Here is a 14,436-nt window from a genome sequence, read left to right as displayed (position 1 = left end):
TCCCCCGCACTCCTGGGTCCCCCCGTGTCCCCCGCACTCCTGTGTCCCCCGCACTCCTGGGTCCCTCCCGCACTCCTGGGTCCCCCCGCACTCCTGGGTCCCCCCGTGTCCCCTGTGTCCCCCGCACTCCTGGGTCCCCCCGCACTCCTGGGTCCCCCGCACTCCTGGGTCCCCCCCGCACTCCTGGGTCCCCCCCGTGCCCCCCGCACTCCTGGGTCCCCCCCGCACTCCTGGGTCCCCCCATGTCCCCTGTGTCCCCCGCACTCCCGGGTCCCCCCGCACTCCTGGGTCCCTCCCGCACTCCTGGGTCCCCCCGCACTCCTGGGTCCCTCCCGCACTCCTGGGTCCCCCCCGCACTCCTGGGTCCCCCCGTGTCCCCTGTGTCCCCCGCACTCCTGTGTCCCCTGCACTCCTGGGTCCCCCCGCACTCCTGGGTCCCCCCGTGTCCCCCGCACTCCTGGGTCCCCCCGTGCCCCCCGCACGCCTGGGTCCCCCCCGCACTCCTGGGTCCCCCCGCACGCCTGGGTCCCTCCCGCACGCCTGGGTCCCTCCCGCACTCCTGGGTCCCCCCGCACGCCTGGGTCCCTCCCGCACTCCTGGGTCCCCCCCGCACTCCTGGGTCCCCCCGCACTCCTGGGTCCCCCCGTGTCCCCTGTGTCCCCCGCACTCCTGTGTCCCCCGCACTCCTGGGTCCCCCCCGCACTCCTGGGTCCCCCCGTGTCCCCTGTGTCCCCCGCACTCCTGGGTCCCCCCGCACTCCTGGGTCCCCCCGTGTCCCTTGTGTCCCCCGCACTCCTGGGTCCCCCGCACTCCTGGGTCCCCCCCGCACTCCTGGGTCCCTCCCGCACTCCTGGGTCCCCCCGTGTCCCCTGTGTCCCCCGCACTCCTGTGTCCCCCGCACTCCTGGGTCCCCCCGTACTCCTGGGTCCCCCCGTGTCCCCCGCACTCCTGGGTCCCCCCGTGCCCCCCGCACGCCTGGGTCCCCCCGCACTCCTGGGTCCCTCCCGCACTCCTGGGTCCCCCCCGCACTCCTGGGTCCCCCCGCACGCCTGGGTCCCTCCCGCACTCCTGGGTCCCCCCGTGTCCCCTGTGTCCCCCGTGTCCCCCGCACTCCTGGGTCCCCCCCGCACTCCTGTGTCCCCCGCACTCCTGGGTCCCCCCGCACTCCTGGGTCCCCCCCGCACTCCTGGGTCCCCCCGCACTCCTGGGTCCCCCCGTGTCCCTTGTGTCCCCCGCACTCCTGGGTCCCCCCGTGCCCCCCGCACTCCTGGGTCCCCCCGCACTCCTGGGTCCCCCCCGCACTCCTGGGTCCCCCCGCACTCCTGGGTCCCCCCGTGTCCCCTGTGTCCCCCGCACTCCTGGGTCCCCCCGCACTCCTGGGTCCCCCGCACTCCTGGGTCCCCCCGCACTCCTGGGTCCCCCGCACTCCTGGGTCCCTCCCGCACTCCTGGGTCCCCCCGCACTCCCGGGTCCCCCCGCACTCCTGGGTCCCCCGCACTCCTGGGTCCCCCCGCACTCCTGGGTCCCCCGCACTCCTGGGTCCCCCCGCACTCCTGGGTCCCTCCCGCACTCCTGGGTCCCCCGCACTCCTGGGTCCCTCCCGCACTCCTGGGTCCCCCGCACTCCTGGGTCCCCCCGCACTCCTGGGTCCCCCCGCACTCCTGGGTCCCTCCCGCACTCCTGGGTCCCCTGTGTCCCCTGTGTCCCCCGCACTCCTGGGTCCCCCGCACTCCTGGGTCCCCCCGCACTCCTGGGTCCCTCCCGCACTCCTGGGTCCCCCCGCACTCCTGGGTCCCTCCCGCACTCCTGGGTCCCCCGCACTCCTGGGTCCCCCCGCACTCCTGGGTCCCTCCCGCACTCCTGGGTCCCCCGCACTCCTGGGTCCCCCCGCACTCCTGGGTCCCTCCCGCACTCCTGGGTCCCCCCGTGTCCCCTGTGTCCCCCGCACTCCTGGGTCCCCCCGCACTCCTGGGTCCCCCCGTGTCCCCCGTGTCCCCCGCACTCCTGGGTCCCCCCGCACTCCTGGGTCCCCCCGCACTCCTGGGTCCCCCCCGCACTCCTGGGTTCCCCCGTGTCCCCTGTGTCCCCCGCACTCCTGGGTCCCCCCGCATTCCTGGGTCCCCCGCACTCCTGGGTCCCCCCGCACTCCTGGGTCCCTCCCGCACTCCTGGGTCCCCCCGCACTCCTGGGTCCCCCGCACTCCTGGGTCCCTCCCGCACTCCTGGGTCCCCCCGCACTCCTGGGTCCCCCGCACTCCTGGGTCCCCCCGTGTCCCCCGCACTCCCGGGTCCCTCCCGCACTCCTGGGTCCCCCCGCACTCCTGGGTCCCCCCGCACTCCTGGGTCCCTCCCGCACTCCTGGGTCCCCCGCACTCCTGGGTCCCCCCGCACTCCTGGGTCCCTCCCGCACTCCTGGGTCCCCCCATGTCCCCTGTGTTCCCCGCACTCCTGGGTCCCTCCCGCACTCCTGGGTCCCCCCATGTCCCCTGTGTTCCCCGCACTCCTGGGTCCCCCCGCACTCCTGGGTCCCCCGCACTCCTGGGTCCCCCCGTGTCCCCTGTGTCCCCCGCACTCCTGGGTCCCCCCGCACTCCTGGGTCCCCCCGTGTCCCCCGTGTCCCCCGCACTCCTGGGTCCCCCCGCACTCCTGGGTCCCCCCGCACTCCTGGGTCCCCCCCGCACTCCTGGGTTCCCCCGTGTCCCCTGTGTCCCCCGCACTCCTGGGTCCCCCCGCATTCCTGGGTCCCCCGCACTCCTGGGTCCCCCCGCACTCCTGGGTCCCTCCCGCACTCCTGGGTCCCCCCGCACTCCTGGGTCCCCCGCACTCCTGGGTCCCTCCCGCACTCCTGGGTCCCCCCGCACTCCTGGGTCCCCCGCACTCCTGGGTCCCCCCGTGTCCCCCGCACTCCCGGGTCCCTCCCGCACTCCTGGGTCCCCCCGCACTCCTGGGTCCCCCCGCACTCCTGGGTCCCCCGCACTCCTGGGTCCCCCCGTGTCCCCCGCACTCCTGGGTCCCCCCGCACTCCTGGGTCCCCCCGCACTCCCGGGTCCCGCGGCTCCTCACCGGCAGGCGGGGGGGGGCGGGGCTCAGGCGCCTCAGCCGCTCGTGCAGCCGCGGCCCCTCCCCCCCGGGGGCGCCGAACTCGCGCACGAGCCGCCGCGCGCGGCCCCGGTCGGCGCGCGACACCAGCGGCTCCAGCGCCCCCAGCAGGCGGCGCAGCGTCACGGCCAGCGGGGGCAGCGCGGGGGCGGCCTGCGCGGCACGGGCACGGGGGGGCACGGGGGGGCACGGGGAACCCCTGAGGGAACCCCTGAGGGAAACCCCCAAAGGGAAACCCCCAAAGGGAAACCCCCAAAGGGAACCCCTGAGGGAACCCCTGAGGGAACCCCAGAGGGGACCCCAGAGGGGACCCCAGAGGAACCCCCAGAGGGAACCCCTGAGGGAACCCCAGAGGGGACCCCCAAAGGGAAACCCCCAAAGAGAACCCCAAAGGGAACCCCAAAGGGAACCCCCGAGGGGACCCCAGAGGAACCCCCTGAGGGAACCCCTGAGGGAAACCCAAAAGGAACCCCCGAGGGGACCCCAGAGGGAAACCCAAAGAGACCCCCAAAGGGAACCCCCGAGGGGACCCCAAAGAGAACCCCAAAGGGAACCCCCGAGGGGACCCCAGAGGGAATCCCTGAGGGAACCCCTGAGGGAAACCCAGAGGGAAACCCCAGGGGAACCCCTGAGGGAACCCCCGAGGGGACCCCAGAGGGAAACCCAGAGGGAACCCCAAAGAGACCCCCAAAGGGAACCCCAAAGAGAACCCCCGAGGGGACCCCAGAGGGAACCCCAAAGGGAAACCCCCAGAGGGAACCTCAAAGAGACCCCCAGAGGGAACCCCCGAGGGGACCCCAGAGGGACCCCCAGAGGGAACCCCTGAGGGAAACCCCGGGGGAACCCCCAAAGAGAACCCCAAAGGGAACCCCCGAGGGGACCCCAGAGGGAATCCCTGAGGGAACCCCCAGAGGGAACCCCAGAGGGAAACCCAAAGAGAACCCCAAAGGGAAACCCCCAAAGCGAACCCCCGAGGGGACCCCAAAGGGAACCCCCCAAAGGGAAACCCCCAAAGAGAACCCCAAAGGAAACCCCAGAGGGAACCCCCCAAAAGGGAACCCCCCAAAGGGAAACCCAGAGGGAACCCCCAAAAGGACCCCCCAAAGGGAACCCCAAACGGAAACCCCCAAAGGGAACCCCAGAGGGAACCCCGGGGTGAAGGGACCCCCCCAAAAATGGGGACCCCCCCCCAAAAAGGGACCCCCTGACTTATGGGACCTCCCCAAATGACCCCCTGGGGTGGGACCCCCCCAAATCCTCCAAAGAAGGGCCCCCCTGAGCTATGGGACCCCCCCCAGGGAGGGGAACCCCCGAAGATCGGACCCCCCCCCCCCAAATCAAGGGACCCCCTGGTGGGGTGGGGACCCCCCCACCCCCCCGCACGACCGGCCACGTGCAGCCCCCCCGCCCCGCCCCCCCCGCCCGCGGACGTGCGGCCCCGCACGCGCTCCCGTTCCCGCCCCTCCCCCCCCCCCAAACCCCCCCCAACCCCCCCCCCCCCACGGGCGCGCGGGGACTTACGGGGGGGGCGGGGGGGGGAGGGGCGCGGGGCGCGCGGCGGCGCCCCCAGACCCACGGGGAGCGCCCCATGGCCCGGACGCCTGGGTCCTCTCCCGAACGCCTGGGTCCTCTCCCGAACGCCTGGGTCCCGCCCACGCCCACGCCCACCCCATCCCGGGCACTCAGGCGTTCGGGGGAGGACCCAGGCGTTCGGGAGGGACCCAGGCGTCCGGGGGTCCCAAAGCCCCGGGGGAACCCAGGCGTTCGGGAGGGACCCAGGCGTCCGGGGGTCCCAAAGCCCCCTGGGGGAACCCAGGCGTCCGGGAGGGACCCAGGCGTCCGGGGGTCCCAGAGCCCCGGGGGAACCCAGGCGTTCGGGGGAGGACCCAGGCGTCCGGGGGTCCCAGAGCCCCGGGGGAACCCAGGCGTCCGGGAGGGACCCAGGCGTCCGGGGGTCCCAAAGCCCCGGGGGAACCCAGGCGTTCGGGAGGGACCCAGGCGTCCGGGGGTCCCAAAGCCCCGGGGGAACCCAGGCGTTCGGGAGGGACCCAGGCGTCCGGGGGTCCCAGAGCCCCCCGGGGGAACCCAGGCGTCCGGGAGGGACCCAGGCGTCCGGGGGTCCCAGAGCCCCGGGGGAACCCAGGCGTTCGGGAGGGACCCAGGCGTCCGGGGGTCCCAAAGCCCCGGGGGAACCCAGGCGTTCGGGAGGGACCCAGGCGTCCGGGGGTCCCAGAGCTCCGGGGGAACCCAGGCGTTCGGGAGGGACCCAGGCGTCCGGGCCCCCGTGTCCCAGCCGTGGGTAATTAACGCCTCATTAACAGCAGCTGCTACTAATGAGGGTTCCGCCCCGGACGCCTGGGTCCCCTGCGGGGCTGCACTTCACACACCCCACATTCGGAGAGGACCCAGGCGTCCGGGGGAGCCGCTGAGGGACCCCAAGTGTTCGGGAGAGGACCCAGGTATTCGGGAGGGGACCCACGGGGGTGGGGGGGGACCCAGGCGTCCGGGGAGGGACCCAGGAGTTCGGGAGGGGACCCAGGCGTTCGGGAGGGGACCCAGGCGTCCGGGATGGACCCAGGAGTTCGGGAGGGACCCAGGCGTGTGGGGGGGGACCCAGGCGTTCGGGAGGGACCCAGGCGTCCTGAGGGGACCCAGGCGTCCGGGGAGGGACAGAGGCGTTCGGGAGGGGACCCAGGCGTGCGGGAGGGGACCCAGGCGTGCGGGGGGACCCAGGCGTCCGGGACGGACCCAGGAGTTGGGGAGGGGCCTCATGTGTCCTGAGGGGACCCAGGAGTTCGGGAGGGGACCCAGGCGTCCGGGATGGACCCAGGTGTCCTGAGGGGACCCAGGCGTTCGGGAGGGGACCCAGGAGTTCGGGAGGGGACCCAGGCGTCCGGGATGGACCCAGGAGTTCGGGAGGGACCCAGGCGTCCTGAGGGGACCCAGGCGTCCGGGGAGGGACAGAGGCATTCGGGAGGGGACCCAGGCGTGCGGGGGGGGACCCAGGAGTTGGGGAGGGGACCCAGGCGTCCGGGAGGGGACCCAGGAGTTGGGGAGGGGCCTCATGTGTCCTGAGGGACCCAGGAGTTCGGGAGGGGACCCAGGTGTCCTGGGGGGACCCAGGAGTTGGGGAGGGGCCTCAGGTGTCCTGAGGGGACCCAGGCGTCCGGGAGGGACCCAGGAGTTCGGGAGGGACCCAGGCATGTGGGGGGGGACCCAGGCGTCCGGGATGGACCCAGGCGTCCGGGAGGGACCCAGGCGTCCGGGAGGGGCCTCAGGTGTCCTGAGGGGACCCAGGAGTCTGGGAGGGGACTCAGGTGTCCGGGAGGGACCCAGGAGTTCGGGAGGGACCCAGGCATGTGGGGGGGGACCCAGGCGTCCGGGATGGACCCAGGCGTCCGGGAGGGACCCAGGAGTTCGGGAGGGGCCTCATGTGTCCTGAGGGACCCAGGCGTCCGGGAGGGACCCAGGAGTTGGGGAGGGGCCTCAGGTGTCCTGAGGGGACCCAGGCGTCCGGGAGGGGACCCAGGCGTCCGGGAGGGACCCAGGCGTGCGGCCGGCCCGCCTCCCGGCGCTCTCAGCCTGTTTGCTCAGCACACACTGGCCGCAGGTGGGGGGCGGGGCCCGGACGCCTGGGTCCCCGCGCGGGGGGGGGGGGGGGGCGGGCAGCCCGGACGCCTGGGTTCCTCGGCGGCAGCGAGGTGTGCGGGGACCTTGGCGACACACCTGGCCCCCCCCCGCCCCCCGAACGCCTGGGTCCCCCCCCGGATGCCTGGGTTCCCTCAGGGGTCCCGTGGCTTGAGCCAGCCCCCCAAAATCAGCGGGGGGGGAGGGGGGAGGGGGTGGGCCCGGACGCCTGGGTCCCCCCGTGGTGGGGGGAGGGGGCCGCTCGAGCCGCGCGCGCCGGAACTGACGTGCGGGAGGGGGAGGGGAACCGGGAGGTAAACAGGGCGCGGGGTGGGGGCTGGGGACCCCCGGGGACCCAGGCGTTCGGGGGCGGGGGGGGGGGAGGGGACAGCATCCCGGACGCCTGGGTCCCCCCGAAATCCTGGGTGCCCCCGCATGCCTGGGTCCCTCGGACGCCTGGGTCCCCCCGAAATCCTGGGTCCTCCCGGACGCCTGGGTCCCTCGGACGCCTGGGTTCCCCCGAACTCCTGTGTCCGGGGGGGGAGGGGGATGTGGGTCAGCACCCCGGACGCCTGGGTCCCTCGGACGCCTGGGTCCCTCGGACGCCTGGGTTCCCCCGAACTCAAGTGTCGCGGGGGGAGGGGGATGTGGGTCAGCACCCCGGACGCCTGGGTCCCTCGGACGCCTGGGTTCCCCCGAACTCCTGTGTCCGGGGGGGAGGGGGATGTGGGTCAGCATCCCGGACGCCTGGGTCCCCTCGCATGCCTGGGTCCTCCCGGACGCCTGGGTCCCTCGGACGCCTGGGTTCCCCCGAACTCCTGTGTCCGGGGGGGAGGGGGATGTGGGTCAGCACCCCGGACGCCTGGGTCCCCCCCGGACGCCTGGGTCCCCTCGCATGCCTGGGTCCCCCCGGACGCCTGGGTCCCCTCGCATGCCTGGGTCCTCCCGGACGCCTGGGTCCCTCGGACGCCTGGGTTCCCCCGAACTCCTGTGTCCGGGGGGGGAGGGGGATGTGGGTCAGCACCCCGGACGCCTGGGTCCCTCGGACGCCTGGGTCCGCATCTGACCGCCCTCCCCCCCAGATGCCCCCTGCGAGGCGCCGCGGGGGGGGAGGGGCCGCGCTCGCCCCCCTGCTCGCCCCCCCCGCGCTGCTGCTGCTGCTGCTGGCGGCCCCGGGGGGGGCCCATCGGCCCGTCGTCGTCATCCACGGCCTGTTCGACAGTCCCAGCGACTTCCAGCACCTGCGCGACTTCATCAACGAGGTCAGGGGGCCCCGGACGCCTGGGTCCCCCCCGGACGCCTGGGTCCCTTGCGTGACATCCCCCCCGGACGCCTGGGTCCCTTGCATGACATCCCCCCCGGACGCCTGGGTCCCCCCCGGACGCCTGGGTCCCTTGCATGACATCCCACCCGGACGCCTGGGTCCCTTGCATGACATCCCCCCCGGACGCCTGGGTCCCCCTCAGACACCTGGGTCCCTGGCATGACATCCCCCTTGGACACCTGGGTCCCTTGCATGACATCCCACCCGGACGCCTGGGTCCCTTCTGGACGCCTGGGTCCCTCGCGTGACATCCCCCTCGGATGCCTGGGTCCCTTGCATGACATCCCACCCGGACGCCTGGGTCCCCCTCGGACGCCTGGGTCCCTTCATGACATCCCCCCCGGATGCCTGGGTCCTTTGCATGACTCTCCCCGGACGCCTGGGTTCCCTGTGTGACCACTCCCAGACATCTGGATTCCCTGTCCCGGACGCCTGGGTCCCCCTGACCCCTATGTCCCCCGTGTCCCCAGAGCCACCCTGGGATGCCTGGGTCCCCCTGTCCCCCCGGACGCCTGGGTCCCCCTGACCCCCATGTCCCCAGAGCCACCCTGGGATGCCTGGGTCCCCCTCTCCCCCCGGACGCCTGGGTCCCTCCCGGACGCCTGGGTCCCCCTGACCCCTATGTCCCCAGAGCCACCCGGGGACGCCTGGGTCCCCCTGTCCCTCCCGCACTCCTGGGTCCCTCCCGGACGCCTGGGTCCCCCTGTCCCTCCCGCACTCCTGGGTCCCTCCCGGACGCCTGGGTCCCCCTGTCCCTCCCGCACTCCTGGGTCCCTCCCGCACTCCTGGGTCCCTCCCGGACGCCTGGGTCCCTCCCGGACGCCTGGGTCCCCCTGACCCCCGTGTCCCCAGAGCCACCCCGGGACGCCTGGGTCCCCCTGACCCCCGTGTCCCCAGAGCCACCCCGGGACGCCGGTGACCGTGCTGGACCTGTTTGACCGGGGGGCGTCGCTGCGGCCGCTGTGGCTCCAGGTCGAGGGGTTCCGGAGGGCGCTGGCCCCCATCATGGCCAACGCGGGGGACGGGGTGCACCTGCTGGGCTACAGCCAAGGTGGGGCCCGGACGCCTGGGTCCGCGGGTGGGGGGGACGGGGGGCCCGGACGCCTGGGTCCGTGGGGGGCGGGGGGACGGGGGTGTGGGGGGGACAGGGGGCCTGGACGCCTGGGTCCGTGGGGGGCGGGGGGACGGGGGGCCCGGACGCCTGGGTCCATGGTTGAGGGGGGGCGGGGGGCCCGGACGCCTGGGTCCATGGTTGAGGGGGGGCGGGGGGCCCGGACGCCTGGGTCCGTGGGTGGGGGGCGGGGGGCCCGGACACCTGGGTCTGTGGGGTGGGGGACGGGGGGCCTGGACGCCTGGGTCCGCGGGAGCAGGGGGGGCCCGGATGCCTGGGTCCATGGTTGAGGGGGGGCGGGGGGCCCGGACGCCTGGGTCCCCGCGCGGGGGGGGGGGTGGGGGGCCCGGACGCCTGGGTCTGTGGGGGGTGGGGGGGACGGGGCGGCTGGGTGTTGGGGTCCCCCCATGTCCCCCCATGTCCCCAGGGCTGCCCCAATGATGTCCCCACGTCCCGATGTTGTCCCCATGATGTCCGTTTGTCCCCCGTGTCCCTGTCCCCCCGTGTCCCCCTGTCCCCCCATGTCCGTGTGTCCCCCCATGTCCCCCTGTCCCGCCGTGTCCGTGTGTCCCCCCATGTCCCCCTGTCCCGCCGTGTCCCCCTGTCCCGCCGTGTCCGTGTGTCCCCCCGTGTCCCCCTGTCCCGCCGTGTCCGTGTGTCCCCCCATGTCCCCCTGTCCCCCCGTGTCCCCCTGTCCCCCCGTGTCCCCCTGTCCCGCCGTGTCCGTGTGTCCCCCCATGTCCCCCTGTCCCGCCGTGTCCGTGTGTCCCCCCATGTCCCCCTGTCCCCCCGTGTCCGTGTGTCCCCCCATGTCCCCCTGTCCCGCCGTGTCCGTGTGTCCCCAGGGGGGCTGATCTCCCGCGCCCTCTTGGCCACGACCCCCGACCACAACGTGCGGAGCTTCATCTCCTTGGCCGCGCCGCAGATGGGGCAGTACGGGGGTGAGGGGACGGGGGACATTGGGGACAATGGGACAGTACGGGGGTGAGGGGACGGGGGTCAGGGGGACAATGGGACATTGGGGACATTGGGGACAATGGGACAGTAGGGGGGTGGGGGGACAGGGGGACATTGGGGACAGTACGGGGGTGAGGGGACAATGGGGACAGGGGGGACATTGGGGACAATGGGACAGTGCGGGGGTGAGGGGACAGGGGGACAATGGGACATTGGGGACAATGGGACGGTATGGGGGTGAGGGGACATTGGGGACAGGGGGACAATGGGGACAATGGGACAGTAGGGGGATGAGGGGACGGGGGGACATTGGGGGCAATGGGACAGTACGGGGTGAGGGGACAGTGGGGACATTGGGGACAGGGGGGACAATGGGGACAATGGGACAGTAGGGGGGTGAGGGGACGGGGGGACATTGGGGACAATGGGACGGTATGGGGGTGAGGAGACGTTGGGGACATTGTCCCCACTGTCCCCATTGTCCCCAATGGGACGGTATGGGGGTGAGGGGACAATGGGGACATTGGGGACAATGGGGACAGTGGGGACAGTGGGGACAATGGGACGGTATGGGGGTGAGGGGACAATGGGGGGGGGGGCTGGGGGATCCCTGAGGGTTTTGGGGGGTCCCTGGGGGGTCTGGGGTCTTCTTGACCTTTTGGGGTGTCTGTAGGTGGGGTTGGGGGTCCCTGCCATGTTGGGGGGTCCCTGTGGGGTTTGGGGGGTCCCTGCCATGTTGGGGGGTCCCTGTGGGGATTGGGGGGTCCCTGCGGGTTTGGGGGGTCCCTGCCATGTCCGGGGGTCCCTGTGGGGCTCGGGGGGTCACTGGATTTTGGGGGTCGCCGCCGCTCCCCCAGACACCGAGTACCTGCGCTGGCTGTTCCCCCGGCACATGAAATCCAACCTGTACCGGCTCTGCTACACCCCCCTGGGCCAGGGGGTGTCCATCTGCAACTACTGGAACGGTGGGGGACCCCAACCCCCGCACCCCAAAACTGCCGAACCCACCACCCCCCGCACGCCTGGGTCCCTCCCGGACGCCTGGGTCCCCCTGATCCCCATGTCCCCTGTGTCCCCAGGGCCACCCCCGCACACCTGGGTCCCTCCCGGACGCCTGGGTCCCTCCCGGATGCCTGGGTCCCCCTGACCCCCGTGTCCCCCATGTCCCCAGAGCCACCCCCGCACACCTGGGTCCCTCCTGGACGCCTGGGTCCCTCCCGGACGCCTGGGTCCCCCTGACCCCCATGTCCCCAGAGCCACCCCAGGACGCCTGGGTCCCTCCCGGACGCCTGGGTCCCCCTGACCCCTGTGTCCCCTGTGTCCCCAGAGCCACCCCAGGACGCCTGGGTCCCCCTGACCCCCATGTCCCCTGTGTCCCCAGAGCCACCCCAGGACGCCTGGGTCCCTCCCGGACACCTGGGTCCCCCTGACCCCCGTGTCCCCTGTGTCCCCAGAGCCACCCCAGGACGCCTGGGTCCCCCTGACCCCCGTGTCCCCAGAGCCACCCCAGGACGCCTGGGTCCCTCCCGGACGCCTGGGTCCCCCTGACCCCTGTGTCCCCAGAGCCACCCCAGGACGCCTGGGTCCCTCCCGGATGCCTGGGTCCCCCTGACCCCCGTGTCCCCTGTGTCCCCAGAGCCACCCCAGGACGCCTGGGTCCCTCCCGGACACCTGGGTCCCCTGTGTCCCCAGAGCCACCCCAGGACGCCTGGGTCCCTCCCGGACACCTGGGTCCCCCTGACCCCCGTGTCCCCAGAGCCACCCCAGGACGCCTGGGTCCCTCCCGGACGCCTGGGTCCCCCTGACCCCCGTGTCCCCTGTGTCCCCAGAGCCACCCCAGGACGCCTGGGTCCCTCCCGGACACCTGGGTCCCCCTGACCCCCGTGTCCCCAGAGCCACCCCAGGACACCTGGGTCCCTCCCGGACGCCTGGGTTCCCCTGACCCCCGTGTCCCCTGTGTCCCCAGAGCCACCCCAGGACGCCTGGGTCCCCCTGAACCCCATGTCCCCTGTGTCCCCCTGACCCCTGTGTCCCCAGAGCCACCCCAGGACGCCTGGGTCCCTCCCGGACGCCTGGGTCCCTCCCAGACACCTGGGTTCCCCTGACCCCCGTGTCCCCTGTGTCCCCAGAGCCACCCCAGGACGCCTGGGTCCCTCCCGGACGCCTGGGTCCCCCTGACCCCCGTGTCCCCTGTGTCCCCAGACCCCCATCACCAGGACCAGTATCTGAACAGCAGCGACTTCCTGGCCCTGATCAACGGGGAGAAAACGCACCCAAACATGTCAGGTACCGTATGGAGCCCTATAGATACCTACAGACACACCCTATAGAGACCTGGCCCTGATCCACAGGGAGAAAACGCCCAAACGCATCGGGTGGGACATACAGACACCTATAGGTGCCCTATAGAGACCTCGCAGCCACCCCCGTGTGTTGGGTGAGATACATAGGTACCCTATAGGGACCTATAGACATAACGGACGAGTCTGCTGAGCTCCCAGCCGCCCTATAGGAACCTTTCCAGCCAGCCCTAGAGCCCCTATAGGGCCCCTATAGACACTTCTGTAGCCCCTATAGGGACCCCTCTAGCCCCACAGGGACCCCCCTATAGGGATTCTATAGGGCGACAGGGACCCCTCTGGACACTCCTGGACCCCACAGCAACCCCCCTGTATTCACCCCATAGGATCCCCCTCCCCCCATCCATAGGTGCCCTATAGGCCCCCATAGGTGCCCTATAGGCCCCCATAGGCTCCTGCCCCCGCAGAGTGGAAACGGAACCTCCTGCGCATCCGGAGTCTGGTGCTGATCGGGGGCCCCGACGACGGCGTCATCACCCCCTGGCAGAGCAGGTGCGCCGGACGCCTGGGTTCCCCTCCCGGACGCCTGGGTTCCCCTCCCGGACACCTGGGTCCCTTCTCCCGGACGCCTGGGTCCCCCTCCCGGACGCCTGGGTCCCCCTCCCGGACGCCTGGGTCCCTTCTCCCGGACGCCTGGGTTCCCCTCCCGGACGCCTGGGTCCCTTCTCCCGGACACCTGCGTCCCTTCTCCCGGACGCCTGGGTTCCCCTCCCGGACACCTGGGTCCCTTCTCCCGGATGCCTGGGTCCCTTCTCCCGGACACCTGGGTCCCCCTCCCGGATGCCTGGGTCCCCGGATGCCTGCGTTCCTCCCTGAACTCCTGGGTCCCCCTCGGACGCCTGGGTCCTCCTGCTGACACCCATTTTTCCCCCAAACCAGCCTGTTTGGGTTCTACGACAGCAACGAGACCGTGCGGGAGATGCACAAGCAGGCGGTGAGCGCGGCGACCCACACTTGGGGGGCGGGAGCGGGGCGTGGATGCCCGGGTCCCTCAGTGGGGTTGTGGGTCCCGGACGCCTGGGTCCCTCGGTGGGGTTGTGGGTCCCGGACGCCTGGGTCCATCAGTGGGGTTGTGGGTCCCAGATGCCTGGGTCCCCGCATGGTGCCGGACGCCTGGGTCCCTTGGTGGGGTTGTGGGTCCCGGACGCCTGGGTCCGTCAGTGGGGTTGTGGGTCCCGAATGCCTGGGTCCCCGCGCGGTGCTGGATGCCTGGGTCCCTCAGTGGGGTTGTGGTTCCCGGACGCCTGGGTCCCTTAGTGGGGTTGTGGGTCCCGAACACCTGGGTCCATCAGTGGGGTTGTGGGTCCTGGATGCCTGGGTCCCCACATGGTGCCGGACGCCTGGGTCCCTCGGTGGGGTTGTGGGTCCCGGACGCCTGGGTCCCTCAGTGGGGTTGTGGGTCCCGGATGCCTGGGTCCCTCAGTGGGGTTGTGGGTCCCGGACGCCTGGGTCCCTTAGTGGGGTTGTGGGTCCCGGACGCCTGGGTCCCTCAGTGGGGTTGTGGGTCCCTGAAACCTGGGTCCCTCAGTGGGGTTGTGAGTCCCGGACGCCTGGGTCCCTCAGTGGGGTTGTGGGTCCTGGACGCCTGGGTCTGTCAGTGGGGTTGTGGGTCCCGGATGCCTGGGTCCCCACATGGTGCCGGACGCCTGGGTCCCTCGGTGGGGTTGTGGGTCCCGGATGCCTGGGTCCCCACATGGTGCCGGACGCCTGGGTCCCTCGGTGGGGTTGTGGGTCCCGGACGCCTGGGTCCCCGCAGGTGTACGCGCAGGACACGTTTGGGCTGCGGACGCTGGAGGCGCGGGGGGCGCTGGGGGGCTGCGCGGTGCCGGGCGTGGGGCACACGGCCTGGCACTCCCACCGCCCCGTCTACGAGCGCTGCATCCGGCCCTGGCTCACGTAGCGGGACCCACGGCGGCCGTGGGGCGCGCGGGGCGGCGCCGGCAGGCGCTGTGGGGCGGT

General features: G+C 72.9%; 2 protein-coding genes across 4 annotated transcripts in view; one reads left to right on the top strand and one right to left on the bottom strand.

The window, feature by feature from the left end:
- LOC136000856 (carnitine O-acetyltransferase-like) overlaps nucleotides 1-7,488 on the bottom strand; it is a 21,777-nt gene extending 14,289 nt beyond the window's left edge. Inside the window, 3 exon segments of the mRNA XM_065654857.1 lie at nucleotides 3,063-3,251; nucleotides 4,620-4,900; nucleotides 7,392-7,488. Of these exon segments, the coding sequence (XP_065510929.1) occupies nucleotides 3,063-3,251; nucleotides 4,620-4,900; nucleotides 7,392-7,488 (567 nt within the window).
- Nucleotides 5,064-14,436, top strand: PPT2 (palmitoyl-protein thioesterase 2). Of its 3 annotated transcripts, none has more exons than XM_065654821.1 (9): nucleotides 5,064-5,557; nucleotides 7,808-7,987; nucleotides 8,947-9,100; nucleotides 10,006-10,101; nucleotides 10,975-11,082; nucleotides 12,320-12,403; nucleotides 12,885-12,969; nucleotides 13,357-13,411; nucleotides 14,234-14,436. In XM_065654821.1, exons 2-9 carry the CDS (start codon nucleotides 7,808-7,810, stop codon nucleotides 14,375-14,377), a joined length of 906 nt encoding a protein of 301 aa, XP_065510893.1. In that variant the 5' UTR covers nucleotides 5,064-5,557; the 3' UTR covers nucleotides 14,378-14,436. The 3 variants fall into 3 exon arrangements, with proteins under 3 accessions (XP_065510893.1, XP_065510894.1, XP_065510896.1); XM_065654822.1 differs by lacking the exon at nucleotides 5,064-5,557 and adding an exon at nucleotides 6,769-6,799; XM_065654824.1 differs by lacking the exon at nucleotides 5,064-5,557 and adding an exon at nucleotides 6,811-7,039.

This window comes from Caloenas nicobarica, chromosome 35 (genome assembly GCF_036013445.1).
Source record: "Caloenas nicobarica isolate bCalNic1 chromosome 35, bCalNic1.hap1, whole genome shotgun sequence".
Classification (NCBI taxonomy): Eukaryota; Metazoa; Chordata; class Aves; order Columbiformes; family Columbidae; genus Caloenas; species Caloenas nicobarica.
The sequence above is the reverse complement of the archived record's forward strand: the minus strand, read 5'-3'. Positions and strand labels throughout refer to the sequence as shown.

Excerpts from the sequence above, each read along its gene's own strand:
- PPT2 (XM_065654821.1), top strand. The coding sequence starts at position 7,808 with ATGCCCCCTGCGAGGCGCCGCGGGGGGGGAGGGGCCGCGCTCGCCCCC. Across the intron at positions 9,101-10,005 it reads CCTGCTGGGCTACAGCCAAG|GGGGGCTGATCTCCCGCGCC; the intron begins GTGGGGCCCGGA and ends GTGTGTCCCCAG. Across the intron at positions 13,412-14,233 it reads GGGAGATGCACAAGCAGGCG|GTGTACGCGCAGGACACGTT; the intron begins GTGAGCGCGGCG and ends GGGTCCCCGCAG.